General features: G+C 48.5%; 1 protein-coding gene and 1 long non-coding RNA gene across 4 annotated transcripts; one reads left to right on the top strand and one right to left on the bottom strand.

Moving 5' to 3' along the window:
* The first annotated feature begins 229 nt into the window (after positions 1-229).
* Fam3d (FAM3 metabolism regulating signaling molecule D) lies at positions 230-24,260 on the top strand. Of its 3 annotated transcripts, none has more exons than XM_048421481.3 (10): positions 230-484; positions 10,941-10,996; positions 13,605-13,712; positions 14,375-14,398; positions 16,448-16,565; positions 18,099-18,157; positions 19,284-19,334; positions 20,775-20,859; positions 22,680-22,806; positions 23,837-24,260. In XM_048421481.3, the coding sequence occupies exons 2-10, from the start codon at positions 10,984-10,986 to the stop codon at positions 23,924-23,926; spliced, it is 675 nt and encodes a 224-aa protein (XP_048277438.3). In that variant the 5' UTR covers positions 230-484; positions 10,941-10,983; the 3' UTR covers positions 23,927-24,260. The 3 variants fall into 3 exon arrangements, with proteins under 3 accessions (XP_048277438.3, XP_048277437.3, XP_085544075.2); XM_048421480.3 differs by having other exon boundaries at positions 231-512; XM_085687949.2 differs by having other exon boundaries at positions 233-512; positions 14,378-14,398.
* Positions 2,247-9,292, bottom strand: LOC125391848 (uncharacterized). The gene is made up of 3 exons (XR_015001324.2): positions 6,531-9,292; positions 4,696-4,993; positions 2,247-2,846 (listed from the first exon to the last, which is right to left on the bottom strand). It is a non-coding gene; the product is annotated as an uncharacterized LOC125391848 (long non-coding RNA).
* Positions 24,261-26,335: the final 2,075 nt, after the last annotated feature.

The raw sequence follows: 26,335 nt of genomic DNA on the forward strand, positions 1-26,335 counted from the left end.
ATTTATCACCAATTGGGTGCTTTCTGTTTCATTGCTGGTATTGGGGAAGGGAAGAGATTCACTCCCAAATTGTTCAGCAAGTGTCACCTAGGAAGACTAGAGCGCTGTGCGTGTGAGTGAAAACAAGCAGAGCCCTGCCCATGCCCACATCAGACTTTAGCCTTATTTCCTCCCCAGAGAGCTCTAGATTAAACTTCCTCCTTCCTGGTAAGCCTGTTTAATGAGGCAGGGAGGGTTTATGGCAAATCTCTTCCCAGCAGGGAGAGTATGGGCAGGGTTAGGAGCAGCTGCCTTCCCCAGGAGCCTATGACCTGCCGTGTCATTTCCTTGGACAGCTGTGGTCAGAGGGCAACCACCTAGGGAAAAGGCCACAGCCCCTCCAGGGACCAGGAGACTGCTCTGTCGGTAGCCAGGCCAGGGAGGCAGTTGGCCAGGCCAGGACTCAAGGCATCATCAGCTGATTCAACACCCCTTCTCCACCAAGGTAGGGAAGCGTGAGCCCTGACCCTCAGGTAAGTTTCTGCCAGGCTGGTGAGGGTTTTTACCTCTTGGTCCACGTTTTTGAAAGAAGGATAGAAGCAGGGTGGATGGGAAATGAAGACTAAGCATGCCTGAGAGAGGAAGCAAGAGGAAAAGAAAAAGGAAGCAACTATGTAACTGAAGAGACTTCTAAGACTCTTCCTCTGAGGAAATCTAGCCCAACTGACAGTCAAGGGGAAGGCTGGGTTAGCACTCGGTGCAGTTCTTGCTGAGATTGATTAATTATGACTGCTGTGGGTACAGAGATAAGATCTGGGGTCCAAAAAGCCTAGGATTTGAAAACCCACACTGTAGATGATATTATCCCATGACCACAGGTAATCTGCACATGTATTATTTACCCGTGTATATAGGTTTTTAAAAGAAAGAAAAAAAATACATTCTAGATGAACATCAAGTTCCACGAGTGTTTGAATACTGGATAAAGAGGGGCAGATGGACTTCCTTTATCTCTGAAACGATTGACCTGAAATGTTACGTCACAGGTGTGTGGTCATGAGAGATTTTCTAGCAGTGCCAGGCGGAGCCCTCTCGCTGACATCTGTTTTCCTCATCTGTGAAATGGGAGTGAAGGGCTGAATATCCCAGTTCAGTCCCTTCCGTTCTTGCCCGTTAGGCCTCTGTGGGAGGAATCACGGAAGCACAGAAAATGGCACTGGCTAGGTCCTAAATGTTCTCCGTGTGGCATCCTATGTGAAGCCGTCCCGCTCCGAAAATGGGGAGTTGTGAGAATCTTCCTTCACCCAGGCAGAGTGGCTGCAAAGTTTATACCCTGGCACTATGCTACGGTGCCCTGTGATAGAGCTGGCTGGGGAGTGTCCCTGCAGGTGGTTCATTCACAGTATATTAGTTGGGTACTTCCTGCAGGACAGGCAAAGACACCGTTGTTCTACCCAGAAAGAAATAAAAATCATCATTATCAAATTTTGTCACCTGCTGTAGAGATGGCCTGGGAATTAGGGATGGATTTCTCTCAAGAGGTTGCATGTGCTAAGGCAGTGTGAACTTAGAAAGGGGGAAGACAAGGGGTAGGGGAAGGGGAAAAGGGGAACAGGGGGCAGTGCAGACCAGAGCAGGGGAGAGCTGGTGGTCAAAGGTGAGAGCAGGTCGTGTTACACCCAGGTTACGCACAGCTGTAGGGGAGAGCTTGGCTTCTCCCAGTGGATCCCCCTGTGTGTCACCTGATGTCCACCTGGAGGCTTGGAGCCTTCTGTGTTGTGGTCATATACACAACTCTTTCTGAGTTGATTGCCTTGTCTGCAAGTTGACCCCAGTTGCTTGCTCTGTTTCGGTAGGAATTTGGGGATCTGCCGAGCTAACGTGCCGAACCTCCTCGCTGGCACTTGGGCATTTTTCTATGGTGGAAGATATTCAAAGTTCTGTCTTGACATTTTCTTAGTCTGAAGCAGCTGATCCTGCTGGGATGACACCAGTCTGTCTAATGGGGGAGTTGGTGTGGCTTCAGATAGACCATGGACAGTCTGTAGGAGAGGGTGCTGAAGTCTCCACTGACTGGTACCAATCCTTTGTGTAGGAGAGGGTGCTGAAGCCTCCACTGACTGGTACCAATCCTTTGGAGGCTCTAGAAAACGGATGGGAACTCTGGTTTCCTCCGCAGGGAGCAGCCAAGAGATCCAGAGGCTTGGAGAGCGACCCTGTGGCTTCAGAATCTGGATCCCAGCTCTGCCTCTTTTTTCAGCCTGGGGTCAACTGTTTCATCTTCTGAACTTGCCTCAGCCTCTGTCTCCAAAGACTGGCGCTCCCGTTTTACAGTAGATAAACTTAAGCCATTTACTTATTGAATTTATATTTAGGTTTATTTCTTTTAAAAATAAACAATGGGGACGTTAACGTATTTCTTGAGGTGTGAATCTGCAAAAGTCAATAGTAAAGCCCTCACCATGGTGCTGGCCTGGAGCAGGTGACCACACGAGCCGGTACTCCTTTCAACATTCAATGCCAACTATGCCTTAGGCACTGTGCAAGGTACCAGGCTTTTAAAAAATGACAGAATGCTGTCTCAGAAAGTTCACACTCTGTCAGAAAGTTCACACTCTGTCAGAATGGTCACACTGAAGACTGGGAGTTAAACAGGTGGTGGCACCACAAGAGATACATTATGTTGGTCAGCTTCCTGTCACGCTGACAAAATACCGGAGAAAATCAACTGAAAAGAAGATTGACTCATTTGGCCCCTGCTTTTACGGTGCTGTCGTTTGGCTCTGGTGTGATGGTCAGGGCCTGTGGTGTGGCAGGGCATCGTGGTGAGGAGTACTCTGTGAGACCAAGCTGCTCACGTTTGATGTCTAGAAAGCAAATAGGAGAGCGTGAGGTAGAGGTTGGTTGGAGACAAGCCTCTTCAAGGCCATACCGCCAGAAACTACTTCTTTAAACTAGGTTTCACCTCTAAAAGTGTTCACCACATCCTACTAGCCCGTTAAGTTGTGAAGTTGATAGATCAAGCCAGTCCTAAGGTTAGAACCCTTGTGGTCCAATCACCCCCATAGTGATGGATCTGAAACTCTACATAACACTGCAATGGGGACTAAGCTTTCAACACATGAGCTTTTGGGGAATATCTCACAGGCAAACCAGAACAGACAGGTAAAAATTCTGTATGATCAATCATAACATGACAAGTGGTACATGTGGGGGACTGATTCTGCATCTAGCATGGCATTGAGTACTTGACTACAACTTTGCATGGTGGCTCTTAGCCCCATTTTACAGATGAACTACCGAAGCCTAAAGAGAAAGTGCAAGCTGCGAAAGCTGAGAATGGTAGTGACAGACTTTTTGACCAGGAGGACCCAAAGGAGGCTACATTCCATAAATCATAGGGTCCCAAGCAAATAGCACTGAAGGCAGCTATGAACAGCTCTGGAGAAGAGCAGAAGGGTGGTGGCAGGAGCTAGAGACAACAGTTTGTTTACAGGAACCATGCCAAGGACTTAAATCCTCCCATAGGTATTCCTCCAGCAAAGGTAGCGGCAGAAAAGCCAGCTTCATTAGAGCTGACATCAGGAAGGAAGCCACTGCCGAAGACACAGGGAGTCGACCTGATTCTTTTAGCCCTGTGATCAGACTTTGAGAAGGAAGAGACAGAATGGGAGTTTAACTTGAAACTTTCTCACCTATGTACATGGGAAAACCCTTGCATTTTAGGCAGGAAACTTGGGTGTCAACGAGGGGAAAATAAAAGACATACCGGCATGTAAACAGAGAAGCCTGAGAGTGACTGAAATATGGCAAGGGTCCTGTCTCCATGTTGCTTTATTTCCCAGCGAGCTGTCCCTACAGGGGAGCAGAGATGTACTCAAAACTTCTACTTCCAAGTCATATGGACTCCAGATGCTAACAGGAAGGCAGCTTTTTTTTGCTAGAACAGCTCCGCTTGGGTCACCTGTCATGTCTGTGATCAAAGGATGTCACACACTCTCTTCATCAAGGACCCATGGCCATCCTGGAGTCATAGATGAAGGTCAAGTCTATTCAGATGAACAGAAGGAACATCTTTCTCCAGATGATAATTAGAGTGCTCACCAGGAAAAGAGAGAATGGATTCTGGGTGTTAGGTCCCCATGGCAACAGATGCCCACCACATCCTCACTGATCCCTTCTTCACTTAACGGGTTACAGCAGTAATGGATGCCAAAGCTGACTAACCATCCTACTTAACTGACACTGGGCAAGTTGCCTAACCTTTCTAGGTCACAATTTCCTCCCTGATTAAAATGTCGTTCATAGAAAAGAATCCTGGCAAGATTGCTGGAAAGTTAAGGGTTGACTCGGGGCTCAAAGTTGGTAGAACAATTGGCCTTATTATAATCAGTATTGTGATGATTACTTGTTCTTTGGTCAGATATCTGGGTCTTATACCTTTCTAGATGAAACATATTCAGGCACATTCCAAGAGGCAGCCATCTTGAATTATCAGAATTTTTAAGCTGCCTCTTATAGAAGCCAAATTACTACGTGTGAGTGCAGTTCTTCATGCCTGACCCGATTTGAAGTGGCCCAAGTAATCAGCAGGTCTGCTGTGACCAGAGAATGAACCCTGATGGTCTAGGTAGCCCTACCATAATTCAGTTGGTATTCTGATGGCCCCGGCCAGACTTTCAGCAAAGAGAATCCTGGTGACTCAAAACTGCTTACCTGAATATATCTAGTCCTTGAAGTTGCCCCCTTTTCTCTCAGCCAAGAGAGAGGAGAAGGGCTGTGTAGGAAGATGTCTTCCGCTTTTCTCCCGCTGCTCTGTGGGTATCTGGGCAACTCCATTGCCCATTCATCATCCAAAAACTAGCTTGTTCCAGGTTTCCAGGGTACTGGTATAGTTGAGGGTGCGTGCGGCATTCCCAGAGATGAAGTCAGGAGCGTTGCTTCATTACCTTACACTTGTTCCTTAAGAAGCACCTCCTTTGTGGGACTGCTGTGTTGGGGTACAAACTTGTACCTAATTCCCATTAAGTCAGGCATGATGATGGCATGTACAGACAAGAAAATGGGTTGAGAGAGGGCTCTGCCTGCAATACCACAGTGAAGGCCACAGCAGACTCCACCATGTCCCATCATTAACCACCCTGCACCGCAGACTTCTAGCTCCTGGGTCACCTGAAGTTTTACAGGAGTGAAGGAACTAAAGCAGTCATCTTACTGAGGGCCTCCCTGGGCAGCCAGGGCCGCGGGAGAGGCGTACTGAGCAAAGCATGTCAGACCATGACCTCTCAGATGTCCCAAGAGGAATGGCTTCCTAAAACCCATGTAAAGAGAGAAGGCAAGCAGCTAGTCATCAAAGTGAACAGGTTCTCATGGATCTGCCTCCTGGACTGGCCTGCCAGTCAGGAGGATGAAGGTGGAGACAGAACCTTCGAAACGTTCTCTTATTCCAAGCCCATCTCCCTTCTCCATCACCTAAGTTGAGCTTCAGGCCAGGGAGCTCCCAGGCCCATGTGCACCTTTAGCTAACAGAACTACACATAGCTAACTAGGTCCCATATGCAGCCCAACACCTCTTTCTTAAGGCTTTATTGGTACACATCCACATCCACATCCACATCCACTCATATACATGTCTACGGCTGTCATCCTGCTCCAGTTCAAAGTTGAACTGTCATCTCTGGGAACAATGGGGGAAAAAAAACACCCTGCAGAGCCCAGAATATTTCCAACCTGATCCGATTTACAATAGTTGACTAAGCATGAGACGGACCTTCTAGAGGACATGGCAGCACATGCCTGTAATCCCAGCCCTCCAGAGGTTGAGGCAGGGGGATTATAAAACCAGCCTAAGCTGTGTATAGAAATTGAGGTCAGTCTGAGACACTCCCTTAAATTAGAAGATGGTTCCTGATACAGACTATCTCATCTGTAATCTTTTGTTCCTCTGACTCTTAGCGATATGACCTGATCACTCAGTGACTCAGTTTCCCCCCAGATTCTTCACTGATCGCTATAGGATTAAATTTGCTAAAAAGTAATTCAAGGTTACACAGTGCCTAGGGCAGAGTACTCATCATCTTATCCTGGGAAACCCCACAGGAACTGTGAGAGTAAAATCTCATCAATAAATAGGGGCTGGGGAGATGGCTCATCACACGGCTGGCAACCTACAACCTCCTGTAACTCCGGCCTCAGGGGATCAGGCACCCTCTTCTGGCCTCCTCGGCTACCCGCACACAAAACTACACACACGCAGAGATACAGAACAGCTTCATTAGGGTTCCTTTTGCTGTGATAAAATACCACAATCAAAGGCAACTTGGGAAGGAAAGGGTTTATTTCGTCTCACAACTCAAACCACACTCCATCACTGAGGGAAGCCAGGGCAAAAACTCAAGCAAGGGCAGGAATCTAAAGCAGAGGTGTGCAGCAGACTGGCTTCCTTGCACACCACTTTCTCAGCCTGCTTTGTTATACACCCCAGGACCACCTGCCCAAGGGTGAAATCTCCCCCATCAATCACTAATTAAGAAAAGGGCCCACAGGCTTACCTATACGCCAATCTTGTGGCCTTGCCGTCTCAGTCGTGGTTCCCTCTCCTCAGACATGTCTCGGCTTGTGTCAGCTTGATAAAAACCAAGCAGTGCCTACACCTTTTTTAAAAATCTCCCTAAAAGATAATAGTGAGGAAAGGATATTATGGAAATAATAATCTATTTCCTTCCTCAATAAATGTCACTGGAACAAATTGTTCCCACCGGCAGTCTTACTGTTTATGGATTTATCCACTACACATCTCCCTCCGTATTGGTGGCATCATCAATAATCGCTGTAAATATCAGGGCGTTGGGAGAACTATCCAGGAATGAACGGTGGCCTCGCAGATTAGTGATTCAGGGTGGATAGGGATGATTAGAAAATGAAGGACAAGAACAACTGGACCTGGGCAGGGTCTCCCACAGCAATGCCAGCATGTGTGCCACAGTCCCTTAAGAGTCTTAGTTTTCACTCTCAATCGGGTTCCTACCTTGGTCTCATCTTCTTCCCCCCGAGCTGTGTCGCCCAGACCCTATCGTTGCCCTGGCAGGACTTCCATCTCCCCAAGTGTTTGTCCCTAGCAATGAATCCCAGGGATGGGGTGGGCGGTAGACGCTCCTGGGAGGACAGTGATCTGCAGCCTTCTGTGACTCGCTCAGTCTGTGAAATGTCTGAGAATGATGTGGAAATAACCAGGGCTTAGATTTGCAGATGTCGAGTGGGTTCTAAAGTCCAAAGATGTCCTCTGGGTGGTCTAGCTTGAGGGGGAAATGATGCAAGGTATAAAGGAAGAAGCCGCTTTGGTGCGGGGAGAAGGCCAGTTTGCAAGAAGCCTTCCCTTCACTCTCAGCACACCTTCTGTATGCCTGGTGCCAACACTGGGACATGAAGAAAGGCTGTCCAGAGGAGTTACAGGCAGCAGGGGAGCTGGACCAAAGCTCAGGGCCAACCAGGGAGTAGTTCAAGTACTTAGATGGAGGGGTCCTTGTGATGGCAGGAGAGGTCCAAGAGTCAGAATTTAACAGGTAAAGTTCTCACTTCTCTAGCGATGCTGATGAGACGCTCTGACCCCTCCTTGGTAGTCCGTCCTCAGCCTAGAGAGTCTCTCCTTTCTCTGTCCACCTTGACTCTAGGTCAGCTGTGGTTGAAAGTCACTGAAAACAGGAAGAATTTGACATCCTGGACCCTGCAGGGCCTTTAAGAATGTGGCAACGAAGATTGGGCGGGGGGTAGAGTTCAGTATTAAAGCATTTGTTTGGCATACTCAGTGTCCTAGGTTTAATGCCTAACACTGTAAAGAAGAGGAGGAGGAGGAGGAGGAGGAGGAGGAGGAGGAGGAGAAAGAGGAGGAGGAGAAGAAAGAAAGAAAGAAAGAAAGAAAGAAAGAAAGAAAGAAAGAAAGAAAGAAAGAAAAGAAAAGAAAGAGAAAGAACAAATAAAGAAAAAATGAGATAAAGGGCAAGGAAATGTCACAGGCAGCAGGCAGAGAAGCTATGGTTACACCTTGATTCCACAGAAAGAATAAACATCCCTATGGGAATGGCGCCAAGGAGGAATATAAACAGAGCTGAAACAGTGAGCCCTGTAAGCAAGATGGCACGGCGCTGTCAGGCCAGCACAGACCTTCTAGACAGGGTGGCCTGCTGCCTGACCACTTCCACGGCGGGTAGATAGCATCGCCTCCTTTTCAGAGCTCCCAGAGCTGTACCCAACATGAGCCCCAGTGCACAAGCGGCAAGGTCATGTCTACCGACCCCCAGGTACAGCCTCTTTCTCGGCATCACCAGATGTTTGCTGTTTAACTCTTTTATGACCAGGCCTTCACGCTGGCCTCACCAGCCCAGACTGACAGAAGCATCTCTTAGTGCCTCTCCCCTGGCCTCCACATACCCCTCAGTAAAGGATCAGATTGGTCTTGTCTGAGTCCCTTGCTAACTGCAGAAGCAATCACAAAGGACATGAAAAGGCCCCGTGTGACAGGATAACGTGATCAATGTGCCTTTATCCAGGACTACCTGTACGTGTTTAACCTTAGCTTCCAGGGTCACAGATTTCCCAGAGGAAGTAGTTCTTGCCATGAGGCCTGCAAATTGAGTAAGACCGTTCCAGGCATAGCCTCTTAGTAACAGTGTTCAGACAAAAGATTAGCAAGGGCAAAGTTCAGGGGTGCTTTCAAGAATGACTTATCGCAGCCAATCCCCTGTGCCCAGTGCCCAACCGTACTTCCCCCGATGCTCAGAAAATGCTTCAGGAACAAAACCTACAATCTGCTGTGTGGCTTTAGAAATCCCTTGATCCCAATGAACTTCCATTGCCTTCTCCATGTGGTGGCTTTATCCCCCTCCCCTTCCAGGACTGTGCTGGATTCAATACAGTCCCATCTCTGGTCTTGTAGCTCTGGGCCTGCAGGACACAAGGCTTGCTGGGGAGAATAAAATGTTTGCGGCTCATAAATTGATCTGGAATTGGAAAGCTACAGGGAGTGTAGGGAAGGACAGGTCAGAGGGAGAGGCCAAGGACAGGGAGGTGCTGGTGGCTCTCTGGTCAGGGAGGGAAGGGACAGCTCACAACTCCGGCTCTCCTCAACAACCCTTCTTTTGTGCCTTTCCCATACCCATCCTACCTGCTGGGTAAACCTGAGCCTGCACATGTATCTGTGCCCTGGGCTGGCTGCATCTAGAACAAGACCACCTTTTCCCCTGCAGCTCTGCCGCCTGAATGGCCAGTTGTGACTAGGAGAAAATGCTGCCCCACCTTGTGTTACCCGTTTCTGGTGTCGTTTTTTCCCCTCCCCGTAGCACCCCGCCCCCTGCCCCCTGCCACTAGCAGACCAGTCCTATACCCTGGTCCCACACCGCAAATGTCTCCCACGATGAGCACATTGGGGGACTCTGGAGGTCAGGGAGCTCCTCGGGACTCAAGCAGAAGGTACTTCAGGCTGGAGAACCCATGGCCAAGGCAAGACTGTCCTGCCGCTCCGCACCCCAACCCTGAAGCCAGGTCCCGCCAAGCTTCGGTACCCGGCCAGTCTTCCTTGGGCTCTGGCCCTCTCTTCCTCTCTGAACACTGCAGGGTCCTCTGTATCTCTGAGTATGCACCAAGATGCCTTCCTCTTCCTTCTGCCTCCCTCATGTCCTCATCACCTTCCATCCCTGCTTCTGCCAATTCATTCTTTTTAGTTTTTCCTTTCTCAGTTCCCTCCACCCTTGCCCCTGATTGGGGCAGCTCTGTTTCTTTGCACACTTTCTCCTATCCATCCATGCCTGTCCTATTCCAGGCCTGCCCTTCTACCCAGCCTGCCCAACACTTTAATGGTGCAGGGCTTAGAATGGCCTTCATTTCTCAGGGAGACACAGCAAGGTAACAGCTCAGACTCTCCTCAGAAGGCCCTGGGGGAGGTCAGAGCAGTAGCTCTTCCCAGTGGAGGTTTCTGTAGCTGTTACCATTGTTTAAATGTAAGTACTTCCCGTACAGACAACCAACAGGCAGTCTAGAGATGCTTGACCTGATGCAGAAAGGTGTTAGAGCCCTGTGGGGCATAGTCCCATCTCCTGTCTTACCAGAGAGTGCCCAGGGCAGTTAGACCCTGGAGACAGTTGAGATAATGTCTGTTAAGATAGATTCTTGGGAGAAAGAAAATTCTAGGGGGAAGGGGAGGAGGGAAATGAAATCACTACAGAACGAAAAGACCACTTGGCCCAGACTCCATCTCACCACCATCCCCAGCCCTCCCCTCTCCTAATTACCACTGGCCTCCAGGAAGCTTTCAAAACTGCCACATTACCTGGCAACTGCCCAGTGTCTGAGAGGAACACAGTAGGTGTGGGAAGGATGACCCAGACTCTGCCCAGGATGCAAAAAAGAAGAAAACTCTGGTTTAAGCTCTCTGCTGAAATAAAAAGTACTAGAAGTGGGACCCTGAGGGGAGCATGGGGCCCTGTAGCTGCAGACTCCCCTCTAAATCCCTCCTCTCACTTCCCCTGCTGAGTGACCTTGGGCTTAACTTGTCCTCACTTATCCCTGAAAAGATTCTTTTTCACACAGCACCTGGCTCATCTGGCCTCTGTACATCGACCAAAGTCACTTGTAGGCCTCTGTTCCCTGATGCTTTTCCTGGCTTGACACCCCTGGGTGGGTGGGGAAGAGATGGAGAAAGGGAGGAAGGCAGGAATGGGGCCAAATGAATGAAGGTAAATCAAGTCTCCCAAGATGCACCTTCCTCTACTATTTAATCTCTGCATACACTAGGGGCCTGAGTGTAGGAGACATGAGGTAGGAAAAAGAGTAAAGCTGTTCCCCTACTCACAGGACAGGCGAGAGGACCCCGAGCCAAAGGGTTCTAGATGCCACACTCAATTTTGGCACTCTTCCTGATTTTCAGACCCCAGAGGCCAGCATGTAATTGGACTTTCTTCTCTCCACAGGTAACGTTGACTCCGCTGACTCCGAGCCATTCTCCTCGGCAGGATGAGAGTGACAGGTAGGACAAGGTTCTGCAGCTTCTTGGGGAGGGAGCTCTAAAATTCACTTTTCTATCATCAGTGTCCGCCCAGCCCAGCCTCCGGGGTGATTCAGTGTCTCTTGTCAAAGGTCCCAGCAAGAACTCCAGGAGGACGGTATGCAGGAGAACCAGGGAGAATGGGAGGCACAATTCCATCCCTACCTATGGGTGTGTCCAACCTTTGAACATTGTGACATAACATTGTCATCTACAAAATCCACACTTTAACTATGTAAACACTAAGTTACATAAATAGATAGATGATTGATTGATTGATAGATGATAGATAGATAGATAGAGAGATAGATGATAGACAGACAGACAGATGATTTATAGGTAGCTAGATAATAGATAGATACATACATAGATACATACATCATAGATACATAGGTGGGTAGATGCTATGTGTGTACATGTGTGTGCACAGGTGTGCATAGAGATCAGAAGTCGATGTCAGATATTTTCTTCTCACGTCTACTATGTTTCTCATTAAAGTTGAGTTCCCCAGATGCAGAGCCCCTGGGATCTGCCTGTCTCTACCTACCTCCTCCAGTAGTTGCTGGGTACACAGATCCACACCTCAGCACCAGCTCTGACATGTATGCTGGGGATCTGACCTTAGGTTCTCATGCTGGCACTTTACCCACTGAGTCATCTCTTCATTCAGTTAAAATAAATAAATACATTAAATTAATGTTTATAGTTTTGTGTTGAGTCACAGTCGTAGCTCTCCTAGGCTGCCTGTGTCCCATAGGTCATAGTTTGGACACACCTACAGGCTGGGGAAGCTGGACAGCTGCTTCCCAGAGGCCCCATCTGCCTGGAATACCAACTTAGAAATACCTGGCTCTGGCCAGAAGTCTGGGACCATATACGAACCTCAAGGAGGGCTGTTTCAGGGTCCTGACACCTCAGACAGCACAGTAAGGCAGAGGTCTTCATACACGACCTCAGATGGGCCCCTTTGTACAGGCGTTGATATGGGAGCATGTGCAATACACACCCCCCACTTCTTCTCCCAGGTAACTATGAGAAAGCATGACCCCTGATTTAGAGTCAGCTGACTTGCATAAGTTCTAAAAGCGGTCATGGGAAAGCACCCACCTCTTCTGGCCTCAGTTTCCTCATCTGTGAAGTAATACATTAACAAGCATAAAAATGTAATGGGGGAATGAATTGAGATCATCTATGTTCAAGTGGTCATTAGAGTGCCTGGCACAGAATGGGTGCTGACTAACATGGACTGGTCCCTGAGGGGAATTCTGCTTTGCAAGCCCACTGCACTAGAAGACAAAGGGTAGCCCCAGACTAAATGAAATTGTGTGATAACATTTTGTGATCCTCGCAAGGCAAGGGAGTAGATGGGCTCTTGGTGCCTCTCCCGGGTATGAGACTGCTCCCCAGTGACAGGAACCAGAATCGCTCTGGCTGTGAGGTAGGGGAGACTGGGGAGCTATGCCTGTTCTGAAACTGCTGAACAAGTCCACCGTATGGTTATTTTTGGTGACTTTGAGCTGATTAAAAATATGGAGGATATTCCCAGCTCCCCAAGCCACCAGCATACTACCTACTACTAAGACTATACTACCAACAAACCAGGCCATCCATCTGTGAAGCATGAGTAATAAAAACTCACAGACAGATGTTGAGGTTCAACCTAAAGATCAGAAAGGCAAAACAGTCAGCCACTGGCTGGCTCTTACCTCTGCCTCAGTTGGAAATAGCGATCCTGCCTCCAGAAATCTCAGAATGAGACTGTGTGTGAGAGCTGTCTCCTCCCATTTTATAATCCTCTCTGGGATTAAGGGTGTGCACCACTACCAACCGGTTTCTGTGGCAAGCTAGCGTCTCAGGCCAGCTTTATTTATTATACTACGAATGAACTGCCACCACATACCTGCCCGTCCATCCATCTGCCCATCCCTCCAGTCTTCTACTCTTTTGTTATCTAACCATCTAGCCTCCCACCTGCCGTTCCCTCCATTCACCTGTTTCCCTTTCACTTACAAGTACTTATTCGTACACGCTCCACATACAAAGTAAAACCCTTGCATACAAGAAAGTCACATTCCAGGAAATAGAGTCAAGTAACAAGCAAGTAGTACGATGAGGGTACTTGGAAAGAAAACGGATGATTGAGAGGTTAAATGAGGTTAAATGAGGAGGGATTACAACTGGGACCGTGGAGGCCAGGGACCTCAGCAGTAAGGGCATAGCCATATCTACTGTTTGGGATCGACTGAATTTAGCTCAGGGAAGGTGAACTCCTGCATACATACAGACCCCAGGACACATGTAGGCTCTCTCTAGGAAGCTAACTGGAGCCCAAGGAAACGCACTTTCAACTCATTCACAATGGCTATTTGAGAAGTGTTCACAAAATCAAATCATGATCTCACTGTCTGATCCTATGTGGTATTGGCGCATAGTCTCAAGGTGTGGACCTGGCCTACAACAGAGGGTTTCCCACAGTGGTGGTGTTCCTGGAATTTGGCAAGAACTCACACACAGACTTTCTACATGGCTTTGCCCTGCAGCCCCCTGTTGGGGTGTGGCACGTGACCTGACAGACTCTTCCTACTTGCAGGTCTGATTCGCGTTGTGGCCTTCGTCTTCACCATGGTTGCCATGTGGGTCTTTCTCCGCAGCTACGTCAGCTTCAATAGGAAAACCATCCGTCTGCCACGCTGGCTGGGTAAGTGGAGCCCATGGCCCATCATCTGCAGATCAGGGATGGGGCGATGAGAACCTCTCTTCTGGAGTGACCCAGGAGCCAGCCAGATGTGGTGAGCTGTGCACTGGCATTGTGGAGCACCGTGTAAGAATCCTGGACTGAACGGAAGGCTGAAGCCATGGGAAACACAGAAGAGTTCCAAGGCCCTGGTCTAAGGGAGGGGAGAAATAATACTGCCTGAGTTGTGAGTGGGGATGAAATGATACTGGGCTGTGAGTGAAGAAAAAAATACTGTCTGAGTTGCAAGTGGCTGTTCCTACCTGCTGTTCCCATGGGGTTTGGTGGGTGTGATATTTAAGCGTCTCCAAGGTTCTCACAGCTTGATTTGAAACAAGAAACAAGTCTGTGCATATGCATGTTTCTGCATGTGTGTGTTGAATATGCATTTATGTGCATGTATGTGCCCTTCATATATGTATGGGTGTATATGCAAGTGTGTGTGTGTCCATTTATGAAAGGTGGCAGCAGCAAGTTAAAGAAAGCTCCTGGATGTAACAGGCGGGCTAATTCATATTAGCAGAAGCACACCAAGGTCTCCTGTTCCCTCTACCCAGCCATCAGCCCCCTCCCCTTCCTGCAAGAGGCCTAAGTACCTTTTCACTAACCAGATTCTTTCTCTCAAGCAGGCAAGCCCCCCAAGGAGATCCGTGAGTATCTACCCAGCCCCGTAAGTACCCCCATCGGTCCTCAGGCAGGATGTCCCAAGGCCTCTATTTCCAGTGCTGCAGGCCCCAGAGAAATACAGGTGTCCCGAGTCTGTCTTCCTAGCCCACTCCTCTGTGACAGTGGCCGCCCTCAGCCACTCAGACCGGCAGGAACATGGCTTAGCTCTTTCCCTTCTGCAATTCCTTCTGGGTCGTCTAGACCACAGGACACTCTGCAGGACACCCTGCTTTCTCTCTAGAACCTCATTGTAAGCCAAAATTGAAAGAGGTCTTCAGCAAGGACCCGGGTTCCCAAGGAACAAAGAAGGTGGAAGGGGGAGCACGGCTGCTACTGATGCTAAGACTGAGCAGATGATGCATTCTGTCCTCACAGGCATCTCGTCTAAAGCTAACATACTCCCATGTAGGTTCCATTAGGTAGGAAAACAGGCTCAGAGAACTGAAATCTCCTGGCTAAGGCCAAAAAGTTGTAGTGATAAGTAGGGGAGTCAAACACCCCTACCCTGCTAGCCCATAGATCATCTCCCCAACAGCTTTTTTTTTTTGCATAAGACCTCCCTGCAAAACCCCCTAATCCAACATGGTAACTCCAAAGAGAGCTGAGCTTCAGGGTTAGGATTTTATTGGCTAAGATGACACAAGAACCCAATGCACACAGCATTGCCGAGAGCCAGCTACAGAATAAACCATTTTATGCTTGATCTTAGCCATCTGAAGCCTCCTCAGTCCAATTCTAAACCAGACTCAAAGAGTTATGACATCTTGAAGATATCATCTGCTGGGATAAATAGAAAACTCAAGCATGTATGCTACATTCTGCTGTTTCTGATCCCATGGCAGACATCACTAGTCAATCTCCACATCCTCATTCGCCAAGCCCATAGCTAGCCTCAAGAGTTTTATCCTTAAGCCTTTCACAGTAAGTTCAAACTGTCATTTAAGAGAAAGCCTGATGGAGGCTGGAGAGATGGCTCAGAGGTTAAGAGCACTGCCTGCTCTTCCAGAGGTCCTGAGTTCAATTCCCAGCAACCACATGGTGGCTCACATCCATCTACAGTGAGACCTAGTGCCCTCTTCTGGCATATAGGCCACTATAGAACATGTATACATAATAAACAAATAAATCTCTGGAAGAGAGAGAGAGAGAGAGAGAGAGAGAGAGAGAGAGAGAGAGAGAAAAGCTTGCTAGTCAGCTCAGATTGGAATCAACTTCCTGACTTGATAAATCAGGAAAGATAATTGCAGAAACTCCTAGCAAAACCACAAAGCAAACTGGCGGAAGAAAAGTTCAAATCACCCCAATGTAAATGCATGTGCACACACACACACACACACACACACACACACACACATACACACACATACACAGTGCTCAAGACAGTACGCCAACTTCAGGCCCAGAGCAATGGCACCAGGGTTCAGAACAGTTACTGAGACTGCCCCTGCCCCTTCAGTCACAGCCCAGAAAGCAGATCTTGGCTCCCCTGAGATCTCCCCAAGGGCAGCACTTGTCTTCATGCAGTAGCCTGGCAGTGGAGGCTGGGTGGACAGGAAATCATTCCCAGAAAAGCCTGCCTATGCTGTGCTATTGACATGGAACTTGTTGGACTCAGCTACAGTTGACCAAACAAGCCCTGAGAACTCCAGCTGCGGTCCCTGGGGCCTAGACTCTTCCCTGCCAGTGAGGGCCAGAGAGACCCACAGTTTGCTGTCTTTCTATCTGGATCATCCTTCCCAGCCTAAAGCCAAGCCAAACCAAGAGGCTCCATGTTCTGCCTGTGAAGAAGGGCCAAAGCCCAGGCACAGAATCTGCTGGGGTGATCCAGAAAGGCACATGCCAAGCCCTCAAAAGCTCTGCAGAAGCAACCTTGCTTAGGAGGCCCTCAGATTAATTCTGGGGTGGCCAGAACCTCAGCCAGAGTCCTCTATATTTTGATGCTGTTGGTGGAGGCCCTAAAGTATCTGGAAAAGAACAAAACCCCAAGGCCCAGTCTCCTCCCCAGATGTGAGAATTCTGTGTTACCTTCCCAGGGATCCCAAACAACAAGTGTGGGCTCAGCAAGCCCTGCCAAGACAACTTCTTCGCATTTAAACTCAGCAGTGGGGCTGCCAACGTCGTGGGCCCCTCCATGTGCTTTGAAAATGAAATGTGAGTACCCAGGGTGGCTGTGCTTCTTTGCCTTTCTTTCTTCCTTTTTCCTTTCTTTTTTCCTTCCTTTCTTCCTTCCTTCCTTTCTGCCTTCCTTCCTTCCTTCCTTCCTTTCATCCGTTTGAAAAGTCAGGCATCAGAGCAGGCCTGCAAGGAACCACCCATGCCTTTCCCAGGTTACCTTTGACTCGAGGTACGTGAACAAATATCCATCAGCCAAAGAGCTCCCAGCTCAATCACCCATTGCTAAGCTGCCCCCATCCCTTCCCTGCACAAGGGGTTGAGCTGTTGTTGTCCCTGCTGTTAAAAAACAAGTGAGGCTCAGACAGGGACAATTGCCACGTGGAAGGCATGTCTGTCCAACACACAAGTTGCAGGGCTTCTGGGGTAAGGGATGCCCTGTGGAGGACATCTATGTACCCATTTCCAACCTCAGCAGTTAAGTTTATCCTGCCGTGGAGAACAGATGGGTCTTTCCAACACGATGCTGAATCTACACGCAATCAGCACTGGTCTGTGTAGTTGAAGGCAGAGTTCTGAGCTTCAGGAGGAGCAGGACCCAGCAGCTCAGACTGTACATCAAGCTTGCTCTCACGCCATCCTTGGCTCTATTTTCTCCTGCTGGCTGCTTTTTCTTCCACTGAAAATGGGGCTTCTCTGTGGATGAGGGAGGCTGCCACACATTCTGACAAAGTAGCACCACCCTAGCACCTCACCAGGACCAGCGCATCCCTAGACTGGGTCTCCTCCTTGCCTTGGGTGTAGAAAAGTACTGCCATCCTCAGAAAGGAAAGAACAGACACTAAGCTGGTGGGAACCCCGCTGGGCTCTACCGGGGAACCAGCCATTCTAGGATGGATAAACTTCTCCAGTTTCTGCTTCTTCACATCCTGGGGTGAGAGAACACCCTACCCTAGCATCTCAAAATCCCAGGTAGGAGCTCAGCCTCTTTTCTGTGCAGACTGGCTCAAATATGTCATGGACCAAAGGGCTTCAGCACAAAGATCACAGCCCACACCACGGGCTTCCGGAATAAATCCTTCAGCCCAAGCCACTACATGTGTTTCCTAGTGTGCAGAGAGTTGTGCTCTGTTCCGCCAGCCAGTTCCCAAATCACAACACAGAGACTTCTCATTAAATATGAAAGCTTGGCCAGTAGCTTAGGCTTGTTTGTAACCTAAATTAACCTGTTTCTTTTCATCTATATTATTTTACATGGCTTGGTAACCTTAACACCGTAAAGTTCATGCTACTTGTTCCATGTCCATGGCATCTCCTAGAGGCTCCACCCTTCTTCCCAGCATCCTCTCTGCCCCAAAAGTCCTGCCTAACTATTGACTGTTGAACTTTTTATTAAGCCAATCACAGTGACTTATCTTTACACAGTATAATCAAATATCTCACAACACTAGTGACCCTGGGCCCCAGGAGTAAGCCTCTCACAAAAAAAAAACTGGTCCCCTTCACAAAAGCAGAACATTCCTTCTGCTCCTGGGAACACTGGCCTGTTTTATTTCCCTTCTTCATCTGCAGTATCATGAGTCCGGTGAGAAACAACGTGGGCAGAGGCCTGAACATTGCACTGGTGAACGGTGAGTGGTCACAGGTGTCATCACAGAAGGTTCCAGAGCAGGCGATAGTCAGTTGCAGCTAAAAAACAGCAAGGAGAAAAGGAGACACCCCTTCCAGGTAGCAGGGTGGGGAAGAGGGAAGGAAGGACCCAGGCTGGGACTTCCTGTCTGGCCTCTCACAAAGTCAACAGGTTAAAAAATAATCATCAGTAACAATAAAAAGTAATGTGTTGAGCATGTCCTTTGTACAACTTGAACCCAGATCTGGCCAACTGCAGTGCTTCTAGGCATGTGTGTAGATGGGACCTCATGGATAATAATTAGCAAGAGAAGCAAAACATAGTTCAACATGGCTGGCTCCTAACCTCTTACTGTTCAGAGCTCCCTTTGAGAAACAGTTCACACTACGCTGCTCACCTCTACCCTGATTCTAGAAAAACCCACAAATGAACATGCTCACAGAGACGCAGAACCCCTTCCAAAGACCCCAGGTTTTTCTAGATGGCTCTGAGAGGGCTTGCCAGGTCAGCCTGCTTCCATCTACAGGGAGAGCGGCCACTAGCCCTGCCATGCCCTCTGCAATACTACCATCTAGTGGTGAAGGTTGAGAGCGGTGTCATCGCTTTTGCCTCCAAAACCACAAAAGCAATTCAGACCCTGGAAATCTGAGGACCGTTTGTCATGGGAAATTTAATGCCTCCAAAAGGAGAATTTGGCTTGCAGATTTCCCACTTGTGTGGGAGCAGTTATAACCACGTCCTTAGTACAGTTTCTCAGAAAATATATCTAGTACACTTTGTCTTGTCGATGTGTTTATTCCATTTCAAACCAACAGCCCGTTGAATTTGTGCAAAAATTAAGGACAAAATGCTGAATCATGTGTGAGAAGCTGTCATGGCAGAACACAGACTCTGGGTGGTTATGTTCTGTTGTGCACTGGATGTTCAGCTAGTGCGTTCTACCTCTCAAATAAAGCCCAGCCCAGGCAGTATGAGGCCCCCACTGTGCCCCTGATGACCTTCACAAGACCCAGTTACATTCAGCTCTCATACTGGTTTTAGGGTTTACACTACCTGGGCCAGATTCAGTGAAGTGATGAGCAGGGTGACTCACGTTATAGGAAGTGCTATCTCTCTCTTTTCCCTAGGATCCACAGGACAGGTGACGAAAAAGGGCAGCTTTGACATGTACTCTGGAGGTAGGCACCTCTGTTGGCACTGATGTCGTGGGGGTGAGCCCCTTGTTCTAGAAGGGAATGTGTGGACGCTAGGATGGGAAGGTTGGGGTTATTCTGTTTTAGACACCTTCCTGGGGTCTGAGTTAGACTCAGGCACAGATCCTTAGAAAAGAGTTTAAGTATGATGGTTTATTTACAATCTGGTTTCAAGAGATGCCCACGGTGGGTCAAGGAGTAAGACCAGAGAAACGTGAAGCCAACCTGGGGAATTGGAGAGCTGTTGCACCACCATCTTGGACATAACCCAAGGGGTGTGCTTGAAGCACTGGTTTCTCCTTACTTCCTCGCAATTCTGACAAGCAGGCTCTTGAGGCCAGGCAGAGTTCTTGGTTAAAAAAAAAAAAAGTTATTGTTGGCATTGGTACAAGAAAAGTATATCCCCAGTGTTGTGCTGAGGATGAGGGCATATGGCCCTAGTGCCTACTCAAGCCCTGCTAGGGAGAGCACTTTAGAAAAGTTAAGGCTGCAGAGATCTCTGGTAGACCCACGTAGAGGGCACAGCCTCCTAAGGTCCAGACAGGACCTCTGAGAGGTGCCCTCTTCTCCATCTCTCTGCAGAAGTTGTTTCTCCGCATAGACATGTTTTGGTTTGTGCTTTGAAATCTCTGCATATGGCTGGCTCTGAGGATATCACTGTCCCCTTGCTTTAGTACAACAGGCAGAATAGCTCTCCGCGGGCTGGAATTCAGGGATCTGAGTCCCAGGAACAGCTTGGCTGGTGACTTGCAGTTCTGTAGGCACAGTCTTTAAATTCTTAACCATTTTTGAATCAGTAGCCCTGCATTTTTATTTGGCCCTGTACCCCACAAATTATGTAGCCAGTCCTGCTAACAATTTATAGTTTCATTTAAAGGCACGTATTGTATGTCCCAGATTGTCACATGTAAATTTCACAGTGATGCCATAAGCAGGGCCATTGGCCATTCTTGTCTCAGACCACAGAGAGCTGTTTTGAAACAGAGTTTCATGTAGCCCAGGCTGACTTCAAACTCATTATGTAACCAAGGACAAACAATAGCCTAGACTGTGGTAATTTAGAAGATGCCATGAGGCCTTGGACAGTAGAGATCTACGAAGTTCAGATCCTCCTGCCTCTACCTCCCAAGTGCCGGGACACTAGGTCTATATGGTATTGGGAGCCAAACTCAGTTTGCCAGACATGCCAGGCAACTGAGCTATGCATCCTAGTCCCACGCCCAGGGGACTTTACAATGCTATTGTCACCACTCCAGGTCACACAACAGATAAAGCTGAAGGAATCCCCCCATCACACTGCCCCCATCTGACTTCCGAGCTCCCCATCAGCCTGGCCCAGAACCGCCCTGAGTCATTAGGGTAGAAGAGAAAAAGGATCCAGTTGCGTTTCTCCTAAAGGCCAATACTTTTCTTTTCTTCTCCCAGAACCCAAACTCCTGATACAGTTCCTTGAAGAAATTCCAGATAGCACGCTGGTGCTGGTGGCCTCCTATGATGACCCAGGCACCAAGTAAGTGGGAAACATCACCTGTTAGGCCATGTGTTGATGCCAGCCTTTACACCTGCACATGCTTTCTCCCTCTCCTGAACGCCCCACCCTCCCGCCAATTTATCCCGAGGAAAGAATCAGGGAAGGCTGCGAAATGATGCTCCAGGTGTATGCTGTGACCTTCATTACAATGATGGCAAAGTCTCCCTCTCCAGTAGCACTGGCTGGTTGCAGAAATTATAGCATGGTGTTATGTAGCATTATATGTGCATAAAAGAAGACGCTGCACTGCAAATGATGGTGGGAAAAAATCTTAAGGGCTTGCGAGGATGCTCACTCTCTTGGTGTCCTATTGCTGTGAAGAGACGCCAGGACCAAAGCAACTTTTATAATAGACAACGTCTGTTTGGGGCTGGCTAGCAGTTTCAGAGATGTCGTCCATTATCATCGTGACAGGGAGCATGGCAGCAGACAGGCAGGCAGGCAGGGTACTGCAGAAGTAGCTGAGAGCTGCATCCTAATCTTCAGGTAGAGAGGAGAGAGAGAGAGAGAGAGAGAGAGAGAGAGAGAGAGAGAGAGAGAGAGAAAGAGAGAGTGACCCACTTTTTCCAACAAGGCCACACTTTCTAATCCATATAATCCAGGCATTCAAGTACATGAGTCTACCAGAGACATTCTTATTCAAACCATGACACGCAGCCTCTAGGGCAGAGGCGGAGTGAGTAAAATAAATACATGTGCTCATTAGACTCGCTGGATAAAGAGCTTACTGATTAAGAGTGGACGGCTGAGTTCAAATTCCCAGAACCGACATCGGTGTTAGGTAGACATATCTATAGATATCTGTACATATCTATAGATAGTAGCCAGCCTGCAATTCTAGCCTCTGAAAGCCAAAACAAAGGATTGTCAGAGGAAGTAGGCGAGCCAAGCTAGTCATATCAGTGAGCTCTGGGTTTGACTGAGAAACCCTGACTCAAAAGAACAAATCAGAAGAGTGATGAGAACTATTCTCAACATCAGCCTTGGGCCACCACACATACACATGTCTATGCACATACACACATCTGCCCACACACATCAATCATACATGTACATGCATGTACAAACGTATGAGAAAAAGAAAAAACCCACTTGTGCTAAATAGCTTGTTATGACTAACTGCACAAATCATTTAGTGAATGTCATAGCCAGCTTGGCGTGTGTGAACACACACCTGGGGTTCACACACTGGATCACCTAACAGTACATCTGTGCAAACACGCTCCTGGTATTCACACTCTGGATCACCTAACAGTACATCTGTGCAAACACGCTCCTGGTGTTCACACACTGGATCACCTAACAGCACATCTGTGCAAACATGCTCCTGGTGTTCACACACTGGATCACCTAACAGTACATCTGTGCAAACACACCCCTGGTGTTCATACCCTGGAGCACCTAACAGCACGTCTGCGTGAAAACCTAACAGCACAAATTTTAGAATGGATCCCATTGTTAAACAACCTGTGGCCGTGTTAAAATGTTTGTGATTTCCACAAGGGGGAGGGGTAAGCCCCACCTTTCAGTTAACTCTTCATGATGTCGCATGTTTCCCATATGAACATGTGCAGTACCTGCAAACAGGGTAGTACTGTCCAAACCCCTGTCCAGCCCCACCCAAAGCTCTCTTAGAAAGTCTCAGTCCCCAGCCCGATCCAGTGAACTTTGAGAGCCTCGAAAAGTAGGTGCTATGTATCCAGGTAGACAGTGGGCTCCTCACTGAGAGCCTCACCCTGTTCCCACCTCTATCAGTGTCCTTCAGTCTCACCCCAAACATTCTCTCTGGTCCTCTGCAGAATGAATGACAAAATCAGGACGCTCTTCTCTAACCTGGGGAGTTCCTACGCAAATCAGCTGGGCTTCCGGGACAGCTGGGTCTTCTTAGGTGCCAAAGACCTCAAGAATAAAAGCCCATATGAGCAGGTGGGTTCCTAGCTGCCTCCCTGTCTGAGTAAGGGCCCAGTGGACAATGTGCTGCAGCGGGTGAAAGGACAGTCAGTGTCATAGGCTACATTGTTGGTCAGAAACCACACACAGAACCAGAAGGGAGGACCATCCCTCGGAGGCCAGGGAGCAGAGAGCAAGTGCCTGAGCTAGTGACTTGCTCCTTTTTCCCTTTAGTCAGGCCCCCAATTTACATTAATCCTCCCTGGAAACACTCACACCGATATATCCAGAGGAATATTTTATGAACCTCCTAGCTACTTCTCAGTCCAGCTAATGGGCAATCAAATTAACCATCACCCGCATTTAGAAATCAGGCCTACTTCAAGACAGCCTAATGGAGGAGGAGAAAGAGAATATCCGTGACCTCTGGGTGAGAATGCAGACCCCAGACTGGGCTCTAGCACACACAGGGAAGTCAGGACACTGGGCAGAGCTATGCTACACTAGCCAGGCAGATATTCTTTCTTCCTCCTTGTTGGGAGATGGCCGTACAGCAAGGACCCAAAGATATCCTATGTTCCCATACTGGTAACATGTTAGAGAAATCACATGAAGGATTCCCCAACTGGAAGAGACACACACAGTGACAATTCCTCTCCGTGCCTCAGTTTCCCACGCAGTAGGATGGAACCTTAACAGTATGTGCTTCCCAGGGCTGTTGTGCTGATTAAATACATAAGGCAGCTTGGGATAGCACCAGGCATGCCACAGATGCTCAATAATTCCTAGGATTCTTCCTTCCTGTGCTTTTATCACTGTGATTTGGGGCTTTAGGGGAGAAGGGTGACAACTCTCGAAGCTCTCCCCATCTTTGGTGCCTCCATCTGGCATAATAGGCTCCAATCCCGTTTCTGGGACCTCAAGCAAGTTGTGGTCCTTCTCTGAGCTGCTTGCCCCATCTGGAAAATGAGGGAGAGGTCAGAGTGCTGAGGGTCAGTGTAAATGCCATTGCATGAGTCCTAAACAGTCTTGCCCCCTGTCTGAAACATCTCTCTTCTCTCCTTAGTTCTTGAAAAACAACCCAGAAACAAACAAATATGAAGGATGGCCGGAGTTACTAGAGCTGGAGGGCTGTGTGCCGCGGAAGGTATTTTAGAGTGGCCATGGCCGGAAAGACACACCCAACGGACTTGAGAACAGTGCTCGGGTTTGCTGGATCTGTGCTGATGGGAGCTGACTAGGAGGAAGAAAGGGAGAAGCCATATAAGATGCGCTGACCATCCCACACACAATGTGACTCACTTCTCTGAGGAAACAACAGCTTCCCACGCCCCACAATGACCAGCCTGGGGATGGGCGGCCGCACAGGGCCTTCAGAACCAGCTGTGATGGACACAAGTGAGACCTTCCAAGGCTATCCATGGTTGTCTCCAGAAGGACTGACTGCCTACACTTGAGCAGGATTAAATTCTATTTTTGCTGATTTTGAACTTTGCAACCTCTCCAATTGCTGTGGTTCTCCCTGGGATTGTACTGGTCTAGTCTCAGTTAGCATGTGTTCTGGGTCTGGACAGGTAGGGGAAGCTCATCTGGCAGCTGGGACGAAGCCTGGTTTCCTGGGATTTCACAAAATCCCAGGTACAAAAGACTTGGTTCTCAAGATGGACAGGGGCAGGGAAGCCTAGGGGACATCATTCTTGACAAGCTCTTTTAAGACAAGCCAGAGGTGACCCAGAGCTGGAGAAAAAGAGGAAGGGAGTGGATAAGGCAGGGAAAGTATCTACAGCCCTGAACAGGTGTCTAACATCTGCCTGGCTCTGGATTCCCCAGAGGTAGATTCGGAAACAAGCATTTGAGGGCAGGCATTGTGTCTGGGGAAGGAGACAGTCAATAATGGGTATTTTAAGGGGACCCTCCACACAGTGGGGACTCCCTCCCACATCCCGGATTAGGCACAAAACACACCCAAACACCTGTTTCCACAGAGAGAGCCTTTATTAAGCGGGAAAGAAAAGTCAACGTGGCTGCTTTCTGACTCAGGCAGAAAACAGCAGCAAATGACCTTGTAGGTGTCATTTTCAAGAGGAGAAAATGGGGAGATCTGTGTTAGGATGGCTAGAATGTGGTGGTAAAAGAGATAGGGGATGAGGGAAAGGGGGAAGGAACAAGGGAGAGGGGACAGAGATGTTTGTCCTGGAGAGACGAAGGACTGTCTCTGCACAGAGAGGAGACAGACATGGCATACAGGCAAATGGAGGTTTATAAAGGCAAAGGGGGAAACCCCGTGTTAGGATGAGCATGTTAATTAGGTGAGCCAAAGGGGACTTTTGATTGGTGGACTTTGGTAGTGAGCCAAAGGGGACTTTTGATTGGTGGACTTTGGTAGTCAGCCTCAGGAGGAGAAAGTAGACAAATAAGGGACTAGACCTTGGTGATTCGCTTTACGAATGTAACCTAACCATTTTCAGCAAGGCAGAGGGAATGGGGGAGAAGAGCAAGGCCTGCTGGAGCCACGGGCTCGGGTGGACTCCTGTCCCTCCAGTGTTGCCAGCCCAACTACTGGAGACTAGAGTGAGATCCCACCGGAAACGTTGGGCCTTGTAACGACTACCTAAATTGTTGCAGTTTAATAAAAACTCGAGAGTCAGAAATTGAGATAAAGACCTGATAAATCCAAGAACAGCAAACAGTTGATTTGCTGACCATGTTTTTCCCAAACGATCAGCTCCAGAAATCCCCCTTCTCTCTTCCTGTCCTCTCTAGCAGTCCTCCTCAGTCTTCCAAGAACTCTATGGCTAATCCCCGGTTAGCCAATCATTGACTCCGTCCTTTGTTTCAAGGTGGCTTTATGAGCACAGTAGAATGTCTATACAAACAATTCTTCCACAACAGGGACTCTGTAGAACACACTCCTGAGGAATGGCAGTCCTTGAGCTCTGGAGAAGAAGGGTGTTTATATACCAAGAGCAGCCAACGATTTGGCAAGGCAAGGCTGTTAGTGTCATCCCCAGGGGACACTTATGCACCCCATGTAGGGATGAGAGGCTATCGATGTCTTCACAGTGAGTCACTGGCCAAAAGATGCCAATGCCAGCTGCCGGTAGACCAGTAGGTACAATGAGAAGAGAAGGAATCGTAGCAGATGCCAGGGTCTGGGAAAAGGTCCACTCTCAAGCTCCAGACCAAATCCTGTAGGGGTTCATAGGAGTGTGTACTGAGGGACATTAGGCTTTATTAGGGGAAATCCCCAGTCGTCTCAAGTGGTCAGTTTCTAAGCAGCAAGCACAGGGAGGGCTTCAGGTATGTCAAGGGCCTGGTGGCAAGAAGATAGAGTTTGGGGACCCTGGACCAGAGGCTTTTTTTTTTTTTTTTTTTTGGTATGAGACACAGGCTTTGAACAAGCTGAGCTGAGAAAACTAGAAGATGCCCACTCCGCCAGTCCATTAAGCCCCTCCGATCCAGACTCACCTAGAATGTCTTCAGGAATAAAGAGGGCCTCGTAGAAACACCAGTGTCCACATGGGCACAATGCTTCAGAAGCCCGCCGTGGGAATTCACATTGGCA

Source organism: Myodes glareolus, chromosome 5 (genome assembly GCF_982192425.1).
Source record: "Myodes glareolus chromosome 5, mMyoGla1.1, whole genome shotgun sequence".
Lineage (NCBI taxonomy): Eukaryota > Metazoa > Chordata > Mammalia > Rodentia > Cricetidae > Myodes > Myodes glareolus.